Raw genomic sequence first — 17,674 nt, 5'->3', positions numbered from 1 at the left:
TCTCTCACAGCATCTGTAATATGTATTTTTCTGAGTTTTCTACACAGCTGTCTCCATCTCTAAAATGTAAATTTCAAGAGCATAGAGGGAGTCTTATTTCTGTATTCTAATATAAAACAGCACTAAATAAATGCTAAAGACATAATGAAGATACCATTTAAAAGCAACAAGTTTCTCCTAAGTTTTCTCAGCATCTTTTCTGAGCTGCAGACAAGTACTTCTAAAACAAACTGGACATCTCTCCACATATGTCCTGCAAGTACCTCAAGTGCAAAATGCCCACAACAAAATTCATTATTTTTTCCTGAAAATTACTCTCCTTTACCTCAATTTCCTAAGTTGACCAATGACATCATGATCTACCCTCTGACCCAAACTCAAAATTCACCTTCCTACTTCTGGTCTATCTCTCCTTTAGCCTACCTTGCCTAGTCATCAGTTATCTTGATAAAAATATCTTTAACAATTCCATTTCCCTACTCAAAAAATGCATTCTGTGGCTTATTCTGTTAATAGGATAAATTCATACAGTTTGGCAAGAACCCTCACAATCTGGCAACACCTACCTTTCCAGCCTCTCTTGCAAGTTTCTCCCATGGCCCTTAATTTTAAACTCCACACAATGTATAAAGAAATGCAGGTAGGTGGGCAATAGCAAGCCAATTCTAATAGAAATATAGATGTTTCTAGGTATCAGAAGCAAGAAAAGAAAGCAAAATCCAATTGTCTTGTCATGTTTAAAGGTATTGCAGGGTAATGTTATTAATCTTGTCACATATACATACCCATGCACAGATGGAGAATAGGGAAAATGGGTGGGTATCCAGAGAGCAATGGCAAGCTCTATCTGGTATTCAAAAGAGAGATACAATGAACCTGGGGAACAAGAACAATCTGTACAAATCTTTTTGATTTAGGAAGCAGGTACTCAAAGAATATTTGTTGACTGAATGATGAATGTTCAGGACAGAAATCATTAATCAGACCTCACTATAAAAATATCCCCAAATTATCCACTTCCCCTTGCTCCCATTTAAAGGACATGAGCTTTCTCATCATGTGAAAGGGATCGCCCTCATTGTCAATTAAGAAGCTGGTATTCTGGGGAGGGTGGGGGGGACTTGAGGGAGGGTGGGGGGGGGAGTCGAGGGAGGGAGGGAATACGGGGATATGTGTATAAAAACATGACTGAACTTGGTGTACCCCCCAAAAAATAATAAATAAATAAATAAAATTAAAAAAAAAAAAAAAAAAGAAGCTGGTATTCTGGTTTACCTAAGTAGTCTCTTTTCCAGGGATCTGAATAACCTCGAGTCAGTGCACAAAATCAATCTTGTGAATATAAAATGCTAAGAACCATCTCTTGAGCAATGGTATATTGCCCAATACAATACAAGCCTTTAGGTACTCACGGCTGCCAGTCATTCTCTCCAAGTGTCACTTCAGCTGCTGACAATACCCACCACATCTCTGTCTCTGCAGATATGCTAAAACCCAACTCATATCTTGCGGCTGTTAGGAAGATGCCTTAACATCCTCTGTCCCCAACCTGAGTTAATTGTTTCTGTTTTCATACTCTCATCTTTATCCAACTATGTTAGTTAACATATGATATTGTAATTACCTGACTGCTTCTCTTCTAGCCTCTGTACTCTTTGAAGGCTGGCATCATCTTTAAAATGTGCTTTGCTCATAGTAAGTGTAGATGAAGTGTGTGAATTCTTAATCCTGATTTGCAATACTTCAAACTAACTGAATTATTTAAAAAGCTAAAAACCACCAACTTAGTTTTCATTTATATTAAAAGAAAACAGTTGTCATAAAATATTTATTTCAGAGGGTGAGAAATTATGGCAAAGCAGATATATTTACTTGTCAAACATGGGAATTCTATTAGGAAGGCTAATTCAAACCCATTCTGTTTGCCTGGTGTCACTCAACCCAATCTGTTAGCTTTCTATCTGTACAAAAGGACAGCTAGCATCAACCTCATAGCATTACTGTGAGGATTAACAGAGATAATATATTTATAGACATCTCAGTAAAAATTAGTTATAATCATGACATTTAATTAAGTAAATCTATAGAACCACATAATAGCAAGAAATTAACTTCCCTTATCCTCCACTGGAAGCTTTCAGGGAAATAAGAAGCTTCCTCTCAGTACAGATCACACATTTCTTCTCATGAAGTACAGAAAAGCTAGTTAGCCCACCCCGGGATAAAAGGGAAGGACTACAGGAGCAGAATTTAAATGTGACCCCTGTTTACCCTGGAGTCCTAATAAGTCCAATCAAAACATAGAATCTGTCTATGCTTTCCCTCCTGAGATCTCCAAAAGGATGCTGGTTAGAGGGGTTAAAAAGGGGAGCTCTAGCACTAACAAACTTGAAAACTTTAAAAATGAAGACTCTAAGAAATAAAACCATATTATCTTTTGAATGCTATTAGAAAATATGTAGCTATCTAAAATTCCTCTTACGTTCTTCTGGTTTCATTTCAGTTATTTTTTGTAGCCAATTTTTCCATGTTTGGCAGTCACAAGGCTCATGGGCTTCACCAAGGCACTCCCTAAAGAGGAAAACATGGAAAAGGCAACTTAAAAATATCCTTCATCACCATCAAAGTAAAAGAACAAGTGGGAAGTACTGATCCAAATGTAAAGTTGAGAACACTGAGGCACACTGACTACTGAGAGATGAAATATTTCAACAGAGGAACTGGAAGCATGATTCTAAAGCTCCATACCACTAGGCCAGATTTTTCTTTCATCAGTACATTTATTCACACATTTTAAAAAGTTCCAAATAGATTACCTAATATTTATAATTTAGTCTCTCATACCTTTAGAGCAGTAAAATATTTTTATCAACTGGGTTCTGTCTCACTAATACTTTAAATTCTTTCAATTCAACACGTGTTCTCCTAGCTAGCAGCATTGCCATTACTCAGGAGCATGTTAAACATGCAGAAGAGCAGGCCCCATAAGACCTATTGATTAGAACCTGCATTTTACCAAAATCACCATATGACCATTCTGTATTTTAAAGTTTGGGAAGTACTATTTTACATCATATTCTTGTCATTACTTTTACCTCTGAATCCCCAAGTAACAGCAAGGGCAAACTTACTTTCAAGTTTGATAAATCCCAATTTTCTGTCTTATTGGAATTTAGCTAATTCTGATTTAAATAATTAAAACTATATTGATTTATCATTTGTAACTTAATTATATGTTCTTTCTATAGGTATATTAAAAGTCAAACATTAGGGACTACTCTGGTAGTCCAGTGGCTAAGACTCCACGCTCCCAATGCAGGTGGCCCAGGTTCAATCCCTGGTCAGGGAACTAGATCCCACCGCCATAACTAAGACCCAGCACAGCCAGATAAATAAATAAATAAATAAATAAATAAATAAATAAATATTAAAGACAAAAAAGTCAAACATTAAAAATGACTTAGAGTCTTTACAAATTATTTTAATTCAGTAAGATATATTCTGTAGCACAAAGTTAATCATTCTAGTTAATAACAAAATATCATTCTGGACAAAGAAAAACCCACTCTATGGGTGCCATCATCATCATCATCACCACCACCACCACCATCATCACCAGTGTCATTTTACACAAAGATCTTTTTTTTTTTTTGCCAAGCGGCATATGGGATCTTAGTTCCCTAATCAGGGATTGAACCCGTGCCCCTTGCAGTGGAAGTGCAGTGTCTTAACCACTGGACCCCCAGGGAAGTCCCTAAACAAAGATCTTGTTTACAAAGTTTAAGTTTGTTAAGAAGACATGCCAACTTACAGGTAGAGTCTTACAAACTATGAGGTAACATTTCACTATATTAAGAATGTATCAATTCTACTTTATATCCATTAGGATGGCTACTAATTTTGAAAAACAACAGAAAATAAGCTTTGGGAAGGACGTGGAAAAATTGGAACCCTTGCGCATGGCTGGTAGGAATGTAAAATGATGCAGCTGTTATGGAAAACGCTTCGGTAGTTCCTCAAATAGTTTCAACGGAATTGAAAACAAGGACTCAAACTTTTATACCAATGCTCCTAACAGTATTATTCACAATAGCCAAAAGATGGGAACAACTCAACTGTTCACTGAGGTATATGAATGGATAAACAAAATGCAGTATATACACACCATGGTATACTAGCCATAAAAAGGAATGAACTTCTGATACATGCTAGAACATGTAATGAACTTTGAAGACATTATGCTAAGTGAAATAAGCCAGACACAAAAAGACAAATATTGTATGACGTCACTTATATTAAATATCTAGAACAGGGAAATTCACAGAGACAGAAAGTAGAATAATAGTTACCATCAGCTGGGGTCGGGGAGGGAGGGTGGGGAGTCACTGCTTAATGGTTATGGAGTTTTTGTTTGGGGTGATAATGTTCTAAAATGTATAGGGGTGATGGCTGCACGACAATGTGAATGTACTTAATGCTACTGAATTGTATATCTAAAAAATCACTAAATACCTTGAAAGAATAATTTAACTTTCTTAAATTTCTGACTTATTACCAAATCTGACATTTAGGAAATCTTTTCCATAACTGTGGTTTTATACAACTCCTTTGTAACTTTACTTAGTGATAATTTAACAGACATTAGAAAAATATTGGGTTGATTAAAAGTGGAGGTAGACATATTAGGTATATATCACTTTAGTACATATTAAAATCAACTTTGCTTTCCAGAAATGTAAGAGATTTCTGTGATAACTGTTCATTTTAATTTGGCACGTATACTAGAGTGAGAAATACACCAGAGGCCAAAGAACAGTATTTTCATGTGATGCCTGAGAACATGTGGGAATAAAGAATCTATATTTCTCATGACTCATCAAAAAACCCCAAATGAACATAAAAAACGAAAGTGCAAAAATTTTATGTATCTGCAATATCTAAAACAGAACAAAGTCAGTAAAATAAACTATTTTCATTCAGTTTAGGATTCCTCCCCCTTCCCCCTGAAATTAAACGGCATATTCAACATTTTTTTTCCTAGTAGAATCAGTATCAGTATCTCTGGCTCTGACGTCACAACATTTTCTGATGGAAAAAAGAAAATAATAATGGGGGAAAAAGTCCTTTGTTTTCAAATAGAGTCTGAAAAAATAAGTGCCATGTCTTCAAAAGTCCATAACTGCTTATTAGCATGCTTGGTTCTCTGAGGCTGTGTTGCATTAGACAGCCAACAGAAGACTTTCTTCTCTAGAACCTCACAGGAGGACACAGGTGCTTCCTCAGGCATTAGCCTAATCAGTATGATCACTCCTGAGTGTTCTAAGTGGTTGGCACAGTTTCTATCAGTTTCCAATGCAATGCTAAGAGTGGGTATAAAAAAAAAAAGGAGAAGCTAGAGCAAAACTGTAAGTTAGAAAGAGCCAGGGGCTGCCATTTAATACTACTAAGTACCTTTGAAAACTAAGGCATCAGAGAAAATAAGCCTGAATTCCACCAAAATACAGTAATGACAATGCTATCAGACGTAATAGGTGACTGATAATCTGGATTATACCATGTGTAGGAAGAGAAAGTATTCTGATAGAAATAACGAAGATATTGGAATGTTCCACAGATACTGGAAAACTAAATTCCTGAAGAAAGTTTTAACCAAGACACCAATGACTGGCGGCAAATACTCTGACAAACAAATTGTAATTATACAGGCTAGTGGGAGAAAGCATTCTAGGTTCAGTTATTAAGGGCACAGGACTTGTTGGTGAACAAGTTATAATAGAAAGGGTTATCCTGTGGTGGGAAGCAAAATGCCTACTCCCACCTTCCCTCCTAACAATGAATATATTCAGTTCTATCCAAGCAGACATCTCTTGGGGATGGCTCTCAACTGATTCTGTCACATGTAGTTCTTAAAAAGAAGAAACTGTTATTGTCACTTCTTGTGGTTTCTGCAATCATTTTTAGAAAATATTTTTGAACTTTTGGGGAAAGAATGAAGCAAACCCTGAATAACATGCTTTTATTTTATAAAGATCTCTCTTGCTAAGCTTCCTTTTGCATGAAGGAGATTTTCTTTCTTTTTGAAACACTAGATAAGGGCAGCAGAATTCTACTTAGAATTTCTTTTTTTCTCAGAATTTCTGACTATAGGCAAAGCTTTTATACTATATGAGTAGGAAGCTATGTAAAAACAAAAATTGCAAATTAATGCTTAGAGAGACAAAGAAATGTAAAAATCCTAGAATATACATATATCACATACCTACATTTATCAGTCCTATAGCTTAACGAATTTCAAAACTGAAAGGCAACAAGGTTAAGTCCTGAATCGCTATGCCAGAAAATGATGATACTATGATACTATTTGCTAAGTTCTCTACCAGCCTTATGAATAGGAGAAGGAATAAATAATTACGAAGTGTGATCTTAAATCCATGTGGCCATCCACAGATCCCCTAAACTGGGATAAAATTCAAAGCAGGGCCTGTGATCTTGGCATATAGTATCCAATGGATATTGAGTATAACCAGCCTGATATTTTGGGGTATGAGAAAGAGTAAGTTGATATATTTTCTCCAAACACTAGACTAGAAAGGTAAAGCTTATAGCATCATATATGTTCACTGGCATATATAGCTTTTAGAATCTAATCTATCTTGGTAGCTTTTCCCATTAGTTTCCATATTTTCAGACAAACCACACTTACTACTTGCAGCATACAAAGCGGTGGGGAAGGATACAAGAAAGTAAAAGCTAATCTATAGTAAAAACTAATAAAAGGTAGACTGCAGAAACCATAGAGATTAAGAAGACAATGCCAATCACAGGCTTTTCTTTTCCTTTCAAAGCTTTATTATCCTCAGATCTCGGCAAATGTTATGGTCTTCTTATCTTCTAAACATTTTACTAATCTATGTTTTCCATTTTGTAGCCTCTCCACCAATCCTCTTAATGAGCATTTTTCATCCAGGGATGTTTACATGAACCAGAGGGCTCAGAAAGTGATTTTCTGAAGAATAGTACATAATTAGTACCATTCTAGATGGTGTGCTTTAGGGCACTAGAGCTTAAGTTTCTCAAGAAATTAACTTCAAAGAAGAAGCTTCTTTATTTTCTTTTTTTTAATATTGTTAGTTTATAATAAAGTAGAGTCATATTCATCTAGGGACAATTTATATACAAACAGTTAAGCTTGTGTGTATTCATTAACTCATTTCTCATTTCTATTGCTGGATCCTTATCTATTCTGCTGGGGTAGTGAGGTGGAATTAGGACCCAACCGTTAAATATAGAACATGTAAAACTAAAAATTAGGAATTTGTTTTTTAAATGCTTTGAAAAATTACCTTAAGTCATGTGGATATAATCTATTATTCAGTATTTTGTTGCTGTTTTACTTGCTAAATCTGATTTAGCCATGAAAAGTAGTAAATATGGCTTTCCTTTCATTAATCATTATATTTAAGCACTTAGCACAGAATCCTCGCAAGCTTTTCCTGTAAAGGGTCAGAGAGTGAATATTTTGGGTTTTGCAGGCCATATGGTCTCTGTCGGAACTACTTGCTGTTGTCATAGCCTGAAAGCAGCCACAGACAATAGCTAAACAAACTGACATGAGCAGGTGTGGCTGTGTTCTAATAAAACTTTTATTTTAAAAAATTGGTGCAGACCCTAGTTTGCTGACATTTGGCTTAGAATTCAGTGTTATACATAGGCTGACAGTTCAAGAAATATTTTTAGCTAATGATAATGATGATGAGGGTAAGAAATAATTGACCTTTCATGGTAGGGATATTTCCATAATTATGCCTTTTTACTATCTAGCAGTGCTACAATTGGATTTTGGTTTCTGATAAGTATACAAGTAAAGATAGAGTTTTATATCTACCTCAAGTACAATATATCCTTGCATAATGTGATAAATCTGGAAATGAGCAAAAAGCATAACAAACACTGTTTCTTCTTCTGATCATTTAATTACCTAAAGCAAAATAGTTATTATAATTGAATAAAGTATAGTGCTGATGTCAGACAAATATACAGTCAAGAGACTGACTATACATAGTTACATGGCTTATTCATTACTGATTTATCACCAGTTCATACTTACTATGCATCAGACACTAGAAATTAAATAAAACACAAGACACACAAAGTGGTTCCTAACTGGGACTGTGCATTAGAATCACGTAAGAGCTTCTTTTTGGAGCCCCACTTCAAAATCCACTAAGTCAAAATTTCACTTGTTGAGGTCTAGAATGAAAATTTGGAAAAGTGTCTTAATACTAAATTCTGGGCATTCTTGGTGAAGAATCACTGCTACAGACTTCTACTTTAGGAAAAGATATTAAACTCTAAACATTTTCTAATCTATGATCAGTAATTTGGTATTAAAGTTGAAGTGCATGGGCTCTAGCATCAAACAGAGCTGGGCTTTAATTCCATTTCTGCCAATTCCTAGCTGCATAACCCTGGGCAACTCCTCTGTGCCTAAATTTCCTTATCTGTAAAATGGGTATAATAATAGCACTCTGTTCATAGCATTGTTAGGAGAATTCAATATTTGAAAATATTTGGCAAGGTAGCTGCCACACATCAAGCACACAGTAACTGTAAACTATCACCACTTTTTATACATTTTTTAATGAATAAGAATGATATAAAAAAATACTACAATTTAAAGGTCTGATTCAAAGTATAAGTCTCCTTAAAACCTGTCAGAAAGGTGATTAGGCTATTCCAACTTGTCTTTTACTGACCAGCAGAAGAGGTGTCCTTTTCCACAGTCCACAGCAGGAGCTCGGAGCAAGGGGAAGCTGAGTGTATCAGAACCAGATGTGTTGGACCCTTGTTTTGTTAGTCTGACTGCTCTTTCACAGCCTGGAGTAGGACACCATTTAATGGCAGGATTATTTTCAACAAAGGCCTGTTTAAATGGCAATAACAAGACATAATAAGATATTTTAACGCTCAATTCTAACAAAGTGTACCCCATGTCAATTTACTTTAATGCAAAAACAGAGTGAAATAAAAAAGTCAGTCTCAAGAAATACTTAAAATAGTACTGGTATGTATAAAATAAGAAGGAAAAATGTGGCAATTACCTTAGTAATGACATGATTTTTAAAATTTATGTTTTCTTTACTCTAAAAACCAAGTAGATAATGATAGAGTAAAAATGCAAGTCTTCATATAGAAAATGTGTAATTTAAAAATGTTTGCTCATACAATGTGCCACTTTCCTGATGGAAAATAATTATAGTAAATAGAATCTTGTGATTACTAGGTGCATCAGGACAGTAAATTTCTAAATGGTACTCTAATAATACATAAAAATCAATATTATAAGCACAGAATTACCATATGATCCAGCAATTCCACTTCTGCATATATACCCCAAATAATTAAAAGCAGAAACTGGAATAGATATTTGTATACCCATATTCATAGCAGAATTATTCACAGCAGTCAAAAGGCAGAAACAACTCAAATGTCCATATAAATGGATAAACAAAATGTGGTATATACATTACTGGAATATTAAAAGAAATACATAAGATGCCTAGAATAGCCATAGAGACAGAAAGCAGAACAGTGGTTACTAGGGGCTGTGGTAAGGGGGAATGGGAAGTTAGGGTTCAATGACAACAGAGTTTCAGTTTGGGATGATGAAAAAAACCCTAGAAGTGGAGAGTGGTGATGGTTGCACAAGAATGTAAAAGTACTTAATGCCACTGAACTGTTCACTTAAAAGTGGTTAAAATGTAAGGTTTATGTGTGTTTTGTCACAATGATAAAAATAGAAAAATGTAAAAAAAACCCCAGTATTATGATGCTTTCTATGTTAAAGAAACAGAAGGACTTCTTTTTTAAAAGTCCATATATTAGGGTTTAGAACATAAAAAAATCTGAACAACATAGTTAAAATGCAACTTTTAAATCACACACAAAAAGATATGCATGTACTTCTGAATAACTCCCGAGTGAAAATAAAGAAGGCAGGAAAAAAAAGATGAAAGGAACATTATAATTTGTTATATGAAACTATTACTTCAAATAAAAAATCCATAAATTTCCAAGTTGATAATCTTTATTTCTAAATCTTTACACTGAGGAGTAAAAATATGTCTTTCAGAAAGTTTAAAATAGTTACTATTTACTTTGAACATTATCTTGATCGATCAGTTATAAAAGTGCAACATGCAGGTGATTAGTTCTGAGCAATAGTTTTATTTTTTTGGTAAACTACTATTATGGCTTTTCACTTTTACTTCTATCACGATTATAAAATAACGCTTTAGCTTAAAATTTTAATTTAGACCACTATTCCTTAATGCACTTTTTCTGAGAGACAAAGAGTCTATCACTTTGTTTTCAAAAATAAAAAATTAAAATCTGTTATATTAGTTTAATAAAATTTAAATTATGGAAATCACACAGATAATTGGCAGCATACCTTAATATCAAACTGTAGGTATCGTTTGTCCATCTCCTTAGAAACTACGCTTTCTATGATATCCACAGGCACAAGTTGGAAGCAATCATATGCAGGGCAGAAAATGTTGTGAGCTTCACCTTCTTGAATTTTCAGATTCAAAAATCTATTAAAATTATCAATTGATAGAAAAAAGGCAAGGATATAATTCATTTGCACATTCTAAGAATTTTCTCTTGATGCTGAATTTTCTATTAGAGTATAATTAAAATATACCAATGACCAAAGTGTGCAATATCAATTGCAATGCATTAATTCATATAATTCACAAACACTGAACACTTATTACCTGCCCAACCATTCATTTTATATGTGTGAGTATTTATACACATTTATGTTTTATACATTTTTTACTTTTGTTTGCTTTATCCTCTTTAAAAATTTGAAACAGTATATTTAACATTAAAAATTTAGAAACAAGTGGTTTAGAAAGGTCATATTCAATTCTCAATATCCTACACCTCTAAATAAAAGAGAGCAATGGTACCGAATTAAACTGTAGATAATCCAAAAGATTTTGAGGTGGCACTGGAATATAGCATAATTTTTTGAAGAAAAGCTTTTCTGCTTCTATATTTCATTTAGACAAACTGGAAGATGAGTTTCATGTCCTACTTTCGGCACACTAGTTGAGGTAGTAGGGAAAAGGCATCCTGGAAAATGGCAGGAATCTAGCCCAAGGTGAATTAAGTGATTAAGAGCAGGATTCTGAATTAGAGAATTCCAGGTTTGCCAATAACAAGTTATATGACCTTAAGCAATTCATTTAACTGTTTTGTGCCTCAATTTCACTATCTGTAAAATGGAGATAACAATACACACTTCTCAAGGTTGTTATACAGATTATATGATATAATGTATGTGAAATAGCTACATGGTGCCTGCCACAGAATAAAGAATTCATAAATTTTAGTAAGGGTTTTATTATTATTAATATTTCCTTTGGAAAAAGAAACAAACTTTTGAAGCATGAATTTCCCTTGCCTGAGGAGATACATCCAAAAAAATATTACTAAGACTGATGTCAAAGGGTTTACTGCCTATGTTTTCTTCTAGAAGTTTGTGGTTTCAGGTCGTACATTTAAGTCTTTAATCCATTTTGAATGTATTTCTGTGCATGGTGTGAGAGAGTAGTCCAGTTTGATTCTTTTGTATGTGGCCATTCAGTCTGCCCAGTACCATTTATTGAAGGGACTGTCTCTTCTCCATTGTATATCCTTGTCTCCTTTCTTGCAGATTAATAGCCCATATTAGTGTAGGTTCATTTCTGGGCTCTCTATTCTGTTCCATTGATCTGTGTCTGTTTTTGTGCCAGTACCATATTGTTTTGATAACTGCAGCTTTGTAGTAAAGTTTAATTACAGAGAGTGTGACAACTCTGGCTTTGTTCTTCTTTCTCAAGATTGCTTTGTCTATTAAGGGTCTTTTGTATGCCCACACGCATTGTAGAATTATTTGTTCTAGTTATGTGAAAAATGTCAACAATTTTTAAAAGTGTAAAGGGATGTTGAGACCAAAAGTTTGAGAACTGCTAACTATAGAGTTCCTTTTTTCACATAGCAGGAATCTCTTCTTTTTAACTATGAATAGGTTCCCTGTAAAGTTAGATATAATTTATCTTAATACTTATAGTCCCCTGTCAAAGTGCATAATGTACTTAGACATAGTTACTATAAAATGTTTTTGAATTTTATGTATTCTAAATACATCAGAACAGGTTTAACTATCTTTAGGGAATTAAATGACAGAACTGAGAAGAGCTAGCTAAAGAAAAGATCATTTCTCTGTGAGCCAAGCTATTAATTTTAAGCACCACAGAGTTTCTCACTAAATTTAAAGACAGAACATAGAGTTGATGAATGTTAGTAAAAGAGAGAAATCTGGGGCAAACTTTACCTATATTTTTATCTTGTAGGTCAGCTTCTCAAATCATATTTTAAGTTCCCACTGTTTATTACCGAGCTTAGTAAAATAGTAACTTTTACTGAGTGGTTACTATGTGCCAGGCCCTGTTAAGCATTTTACATATATTAAACCATTTAACAATAAACTGGCAACAATCCTATAAAGTACTCACCATTGTTACCATTTTATAGCTTAGGAAACTGAAGGCACGGGGAGTTTACCACTTACCTAAATCACCAACTAATCAGTAGCAGGAAGGATATTCTAGGTTGGGTAGAAAACAGTAATTTCCCTTTCAGCTAAACCCTTGGCATAGATGCTTCAAAGCATCTGTATGGACTAATGAGATAAGGGGGTAGAGATGAGTAGATAAATTAAGAGGTTTTATCTCGGGACCCTTATAAATTCTTCGTTGCTCCTTAGACTGAAAAGTTTCTGTTCTATATGCCCATGAAAGGATTGCAATTAATTTTAAAATGGTTTTATTCACATTTGAATCACTCAGTCTGGAACTTGTTTTACTGATGCTTGATTTGACAAGAACTACCTGGTAGGAGTGAAGAGGAGAATCCTAGGTAGGCTGATAAGGTACCATGGAAAACAATAATTAGATCTTTCAAATTTAAATCTTACCATTAATTTCTCATGGCCAGTGTGTCATGAGTATGGGGAGATGGTTCCTGTGACAGGAATTTGGTGAGGAATGTCAAGGAAGTTCAAAAAAATTCAAATAAATCCCGTAGGGGGGCTTGATTTTCACAGAGAAATCAATATCAATAGTAGCAAACTTGGTAGAACCTAGATAATACTTCCTATTACAATACAGTTCACAATTTTAAGCTAAATAAAGTACTTAGCATGTGGAAAATTTTTTGTGCTCAGAACTAGGTCAAAGTTTGCTTTATGTTGTGAATCCTGACCCTTGCCAATTAATTTATCTGTACCAGCTGCACTGATTTGATCCTATCTAATTAGACTCAGAATAGAGCCTAAGCTATGTTTTAAAAAGAATAACCAGATATTCTTACTTATTCTGATATTTTTAGAAGTAGATTAATTTCCCCTCCTAATAAATAATAATATAAATATAATATACACATCTAATCTTCCCTTATATCCCAATCTGGAAAACAGATAAAGAAAATGTACTGAAAATGAAACCAGAGTGACAGAAAGATGATGAGCGATTGCCTACCGATGGGGGGTGGAGGGTTGTGGTGGAAGAATAAGCGGGAGGCAGAAAGAGAAGGATGGGAGGGATTTCAGAGAGAAAGGAGGAGACTTTTGGGGGTAATGGATATATTCATATCTTGATTGTTGTAATGGTTTCATGGGTATATACATATGTCAAAGCTTACTGAATTATTTATTTTGAATACGTGGTTTACTGTATGCTAATTATACCACGACAAAGCTATTAAAAAAAAAATAAAAACAGAAAATTTCCTCAGGTTCCTGCTCTCTCACCCAACATGGTGCTCCCCAGTTCCCTATACTTGGTACCTAGTACTCTATGAAAAAGAATAGTTTGAAAACTTTTCCCTTAAATATTAATGATATGATTTGCTTAGGTCATCAATCAGTAGACTTGTGTCTCCAGAGATAACCTGATAACGTAGTGCTCACTATAATGATCTTCTTCATTGTGTTTACAAACCTCTCTCGAAAAGTACAACATTAGAGCAAAGTTAATGGATGGTGAGAAAGTATAAATCTTGGCAAGGTAATGGGAAGGAGAATAGAGATAAATATGAGAAGGAAAATAAAATTTCAATTTGTAATATAGACCAACCATGCCTAGCAGAGACATCTAACTTTAAACTGATTAAAAAGGAATTTTAAACATCCATATTCTTACGGATTTTCAAGGCTACTTGCTTGTCACAAAAAGTTCAGAGAAAGCATAAAAACAAATGCTTAAAAAAATCTTGGGATATAAGAAACTGATTCTTGATATTTAGGTGCAGGCTTAAAATATACAATAGATGTAACATGAATTAGCATACTGAGAAAACTAATCACGTATATCTTTGTTCCCCAAAGTACCTTACATTAAGCAAAATAATCTTAATTACTAAATTAAATAATTTTACCAAATTAAATAATTTTACTAAATTAATAAATGGGAAGATGTCAAAATAAAAACAGAATTCTTCTTTAGTAGTAAAATATAACACATTTCAGTGTAACTGAAACAAATATAAATAATCCATATCATTAAATATTGAAAGCAAACAATTTTATTGCCACATCAGAGTGCTATCATACAGAAAGAAATACTAAGCTGCACATATACTCACGACTCCCAACATCCTCTACAAAAGTCATGTCCACAGGGCATATCCACTGGGTCTTCAAATACAGAAATACTGCACATACAAATGTCACACTGGAAATGAAGAAAAATGATTTAAACAAAGTCATACTTTGGAGAAATAACATGTCTTTATTCATTAGTTTATGGCAAAAATATTAGTATAGTAATTATAAAAAGTGTTTCAAAGTTTTAAGGGAAGTTAAAGTTAGTGTGCCTACCTCCGACTAAATAACAAATACTGTGCTTACCTCACTACAAATTATTGTGGAATTTAAATGTTTTAATGCAAAAGTTAAATTCTTAAATTTCAAATTTATGTGTTAAATTAGTCAGCAACTATTTGTTTGGAAAAGGAAATACAAGAAACAAATCACTGCAATCTATTCAGGTCAAGATCAAATTGCTCCTTGCAAAATAACCACTTTGATATCATGTCCTTCACCCGATACTCACCCCAGAAAATCTACAAAACCAGAGTAACTTTGTTTTTTCAATACAGCAACTTAGGATATTCAGAGTAGCAATTAAAGGATTTCTACCCAGGGAACGATGCTATAAAGCTATGTACCTTTTAAACAATCAATACAAATAATAACTAAGAGAAGCAAAATTTATAATGTTACAGATGTGAATTATAGCAGCAGGATTCTGTTTTTCGAGAAGGCCCAGAAAAAATCCGGAGTGCACTCATGTTTATAACATAGTTTGAGTGGCCAACTCATTCAAGAAACATAAAAATTTGCTGTAACAGTACACCAATGGTTTACCAATTAAAAGTGCACACAATGGCAGTACTGTTTCCCAATAAAAAGCGGACATTTATTATGGAAATGTATCTAGATGACAAACTCCATAAGTTTTATTGAAACAAATACATAGTTTTCAACATATGATAAATGTCTTCAGATACATATAAAAATATTTTCATATTTTTGGTTTCAGGTGCCTATCACAAACTCAAATTCTAATATTTCAGTATGGTGTGTTCAAAACTTTAAGTCATTGGAGCTTTGAAGTGAAAATACTGTAGATGGTTTTCCCAAATTCTTTTGTTTTAAAAGAGAAAAAGAAAGCCCTTTGGTTTTTCAATCTATAATTCAGAGATCACAAAAACAGTCTGTGATAATAAATATTTACCAAAGCATGAAATAATTGAACCCTTTAAGTAGGGTATAGGATTCATTTATAAGACTATGACTAGAGGTTCCATGAAACATCACTGAAATTAAAACGATGGGAAGTACACTGAATACTAAACCATACCAAACTGGTGTCCAAATCCCCAGGAGATAAGCTTATTTCATCTGGAGAGGTGACAGAAGAGCGTGTAGTCCTTGGAGTTCTTGGAGAAGGGAGTGTGTCCCAGGCATTATACCCACTTGGTGGTGGAGTTGGCATTTGAACACCTGATCGTTGGCAGCAGTTCTCTGGGTTGGACATCCAAGCTTCAAGTAATTTCTCCCTGTCCCAGTCTTTAAGAAAAATGGAATGGATATCTCTCAAATAACAGAGAAAATATGGTGATGTTTTAAGAGATTCATAACAACAAAAGAGAATAAATTAGAGATATATGAGTCATCTATGGAAAAAAATTATTTGTATCAAAATAGTAATTGCAAATGAATGTTCAGGTATGTTATATCCATTCCTATTTTTAAACAGAATTTAAACTTTTATAATTTATCATGGCTTACAACCATGTTCATATCTAATAATACGGTCAGAATTTTCAGTCATTTCTACTAATAATCAGAGGTGGTGGCTCACATGTCAATGGAATTTACTAAATTTTTATTGGTATAGGTTTAATTAAGCCATTCTACTCTTTCAAGAATAATATGTAACTTCACAATTGGCCTCACTGCTGTCAAATTGTAAAATGATTATATAGCTCACTATAAACACGTCAAAATGTCAACAAGTCCTAAAAATCATTTGATAAACAGCTTGAAAGCAGAAGGAACTTCTGAAGAGATTATGATTATAAAGTTTTAGTGAATTCAATATAAATTCTATACTAAGTGAGCCTGATTCTGGCTTAGCTAAAAAAAGATTATCTTCCTATTACGAACACTTTAAAAATTGCCAAGTGAAGTATGTTATTATTAAGTCCAGAACCATAAAAACCTAACCCATTCAAAACAATAAACAGATATAGCCAATGATTTTGCTAGGTGTTTTATATATATTATTTCACTTATCCCTCCCAACAAACTTTTCAATCATTATTGAGGTGAAGAAGCCAAGACTTGGGGAAATCATACAACTTGCCCAGGCTCATACAGATATGAGGGATTTGAAACAAATTTCTGTGAATCCAAAGCCTGTATTCTTTCCACTGCAGCCCAAGAAGGCATAGGGTCAAAAGTAATATAGAGTCAATTATTTACCAAAGGCCCATTCTATATTATTTTATAAATCAAATACAAATAGCTGTGGAAACTTTCTATGTAAGACATTTTTTCAATCATACTAAGTCAATATATTTGGTGGTTTAACAGGATAATTATGATTCAGACATGCAATGAAGACAGAGTGTGTTTCCACATGTGCAAAGGCACGGAAGTATAATGGAGAGACATGAGCAGCTCTGTAAAGTTACAGTATACTATATTGTGGTTTGAGGAGATGGAAGATAAGATTAGAAATAGGAGTCAGATTACAAAGAAGAAAAATCCAACAACTGAAAAACACTGCATATGAGCGCATTCTAGGAAATTTTGCTAAATGGCCCTGAGTGTTTTGATAGGTCATTATAGGCATACCCTAGAGATACTGCAAGTCTGGTTTCCAGACCACTGCAATAAAGCAAATATTGCAATAAAGCAAGTCATACAAATTTTTTTGATTTTCCAGTGCATATAAAGGTTATGTTTATACTACATTTTTTTTTTTTTTAGCTATAATGCTATTGCACACTTAGATGACAGTACCTTAATTAAAATACTCTATTGCTAAAA

At 33.8% G+C, this 17,674-nt stretch overlaps 1 protein-coding gene across 5 annotated transcripts in view; it reads right to left on the bottom strand.

The window, feature by feature from the left end:
* ANKIB1 (ankyrin repeat and IBR domain containing 1) overlaps window positions 1-17,674 on the bottom strand; it is a 139,787-nt gene that overhangs the window by 25,304 nt on the left and 96,809 nt on the right. For all 5 annotated transcript variants that reach the window (XM_057732936.1, XM_057732940.1, XM_057732937.1 and 2 more), the window contains exons 6-10: window positions 15,978-16,186; window positions 14,698-14,786; window positions 10,454-10,598; window positions 8,757-8,923; window positions 2,483-2,571 (exon numbers count right to left, since the gene is read on the bottom strand). In XM_057732936.1, the coding sequence (XP_057588919.1) occupies window positions 2,483-2,571; window positions 8,757-8,923; window positions 10,454-10,598; window positions 14,698-14,786; window positions 15,978-16,186 (699 nt within the window). The remainder of the gene's footprint in view (window positions 1-2,482; window positions 2,572-8,756; window positions 8,924-10,453; window positions 10,599-14,697; window positions 14,787-15,977; window positions 16,187-17,674) is intronic.

Source organism: Hippopotamus amphibius, chromosome 4, assembly GCF_030028045.1.
Source record: "Hippopotamus amphibius kiboko isolate mHipAmp2 chromosome 4, mHipAmp2.hap2, whole genome shotgun sequence".
Lineage (NCBI taxonomy): Eukaryota > Metazoa > Chordata > Mammalia > Artiodactyla > Hippopotamidae > Hippopotamus > Hippopotamus amphibius.
Note: the sequence above shows the minus strand (reverse complement) of the source record. Positions and strands in the feature narration are given on the sequence as shown.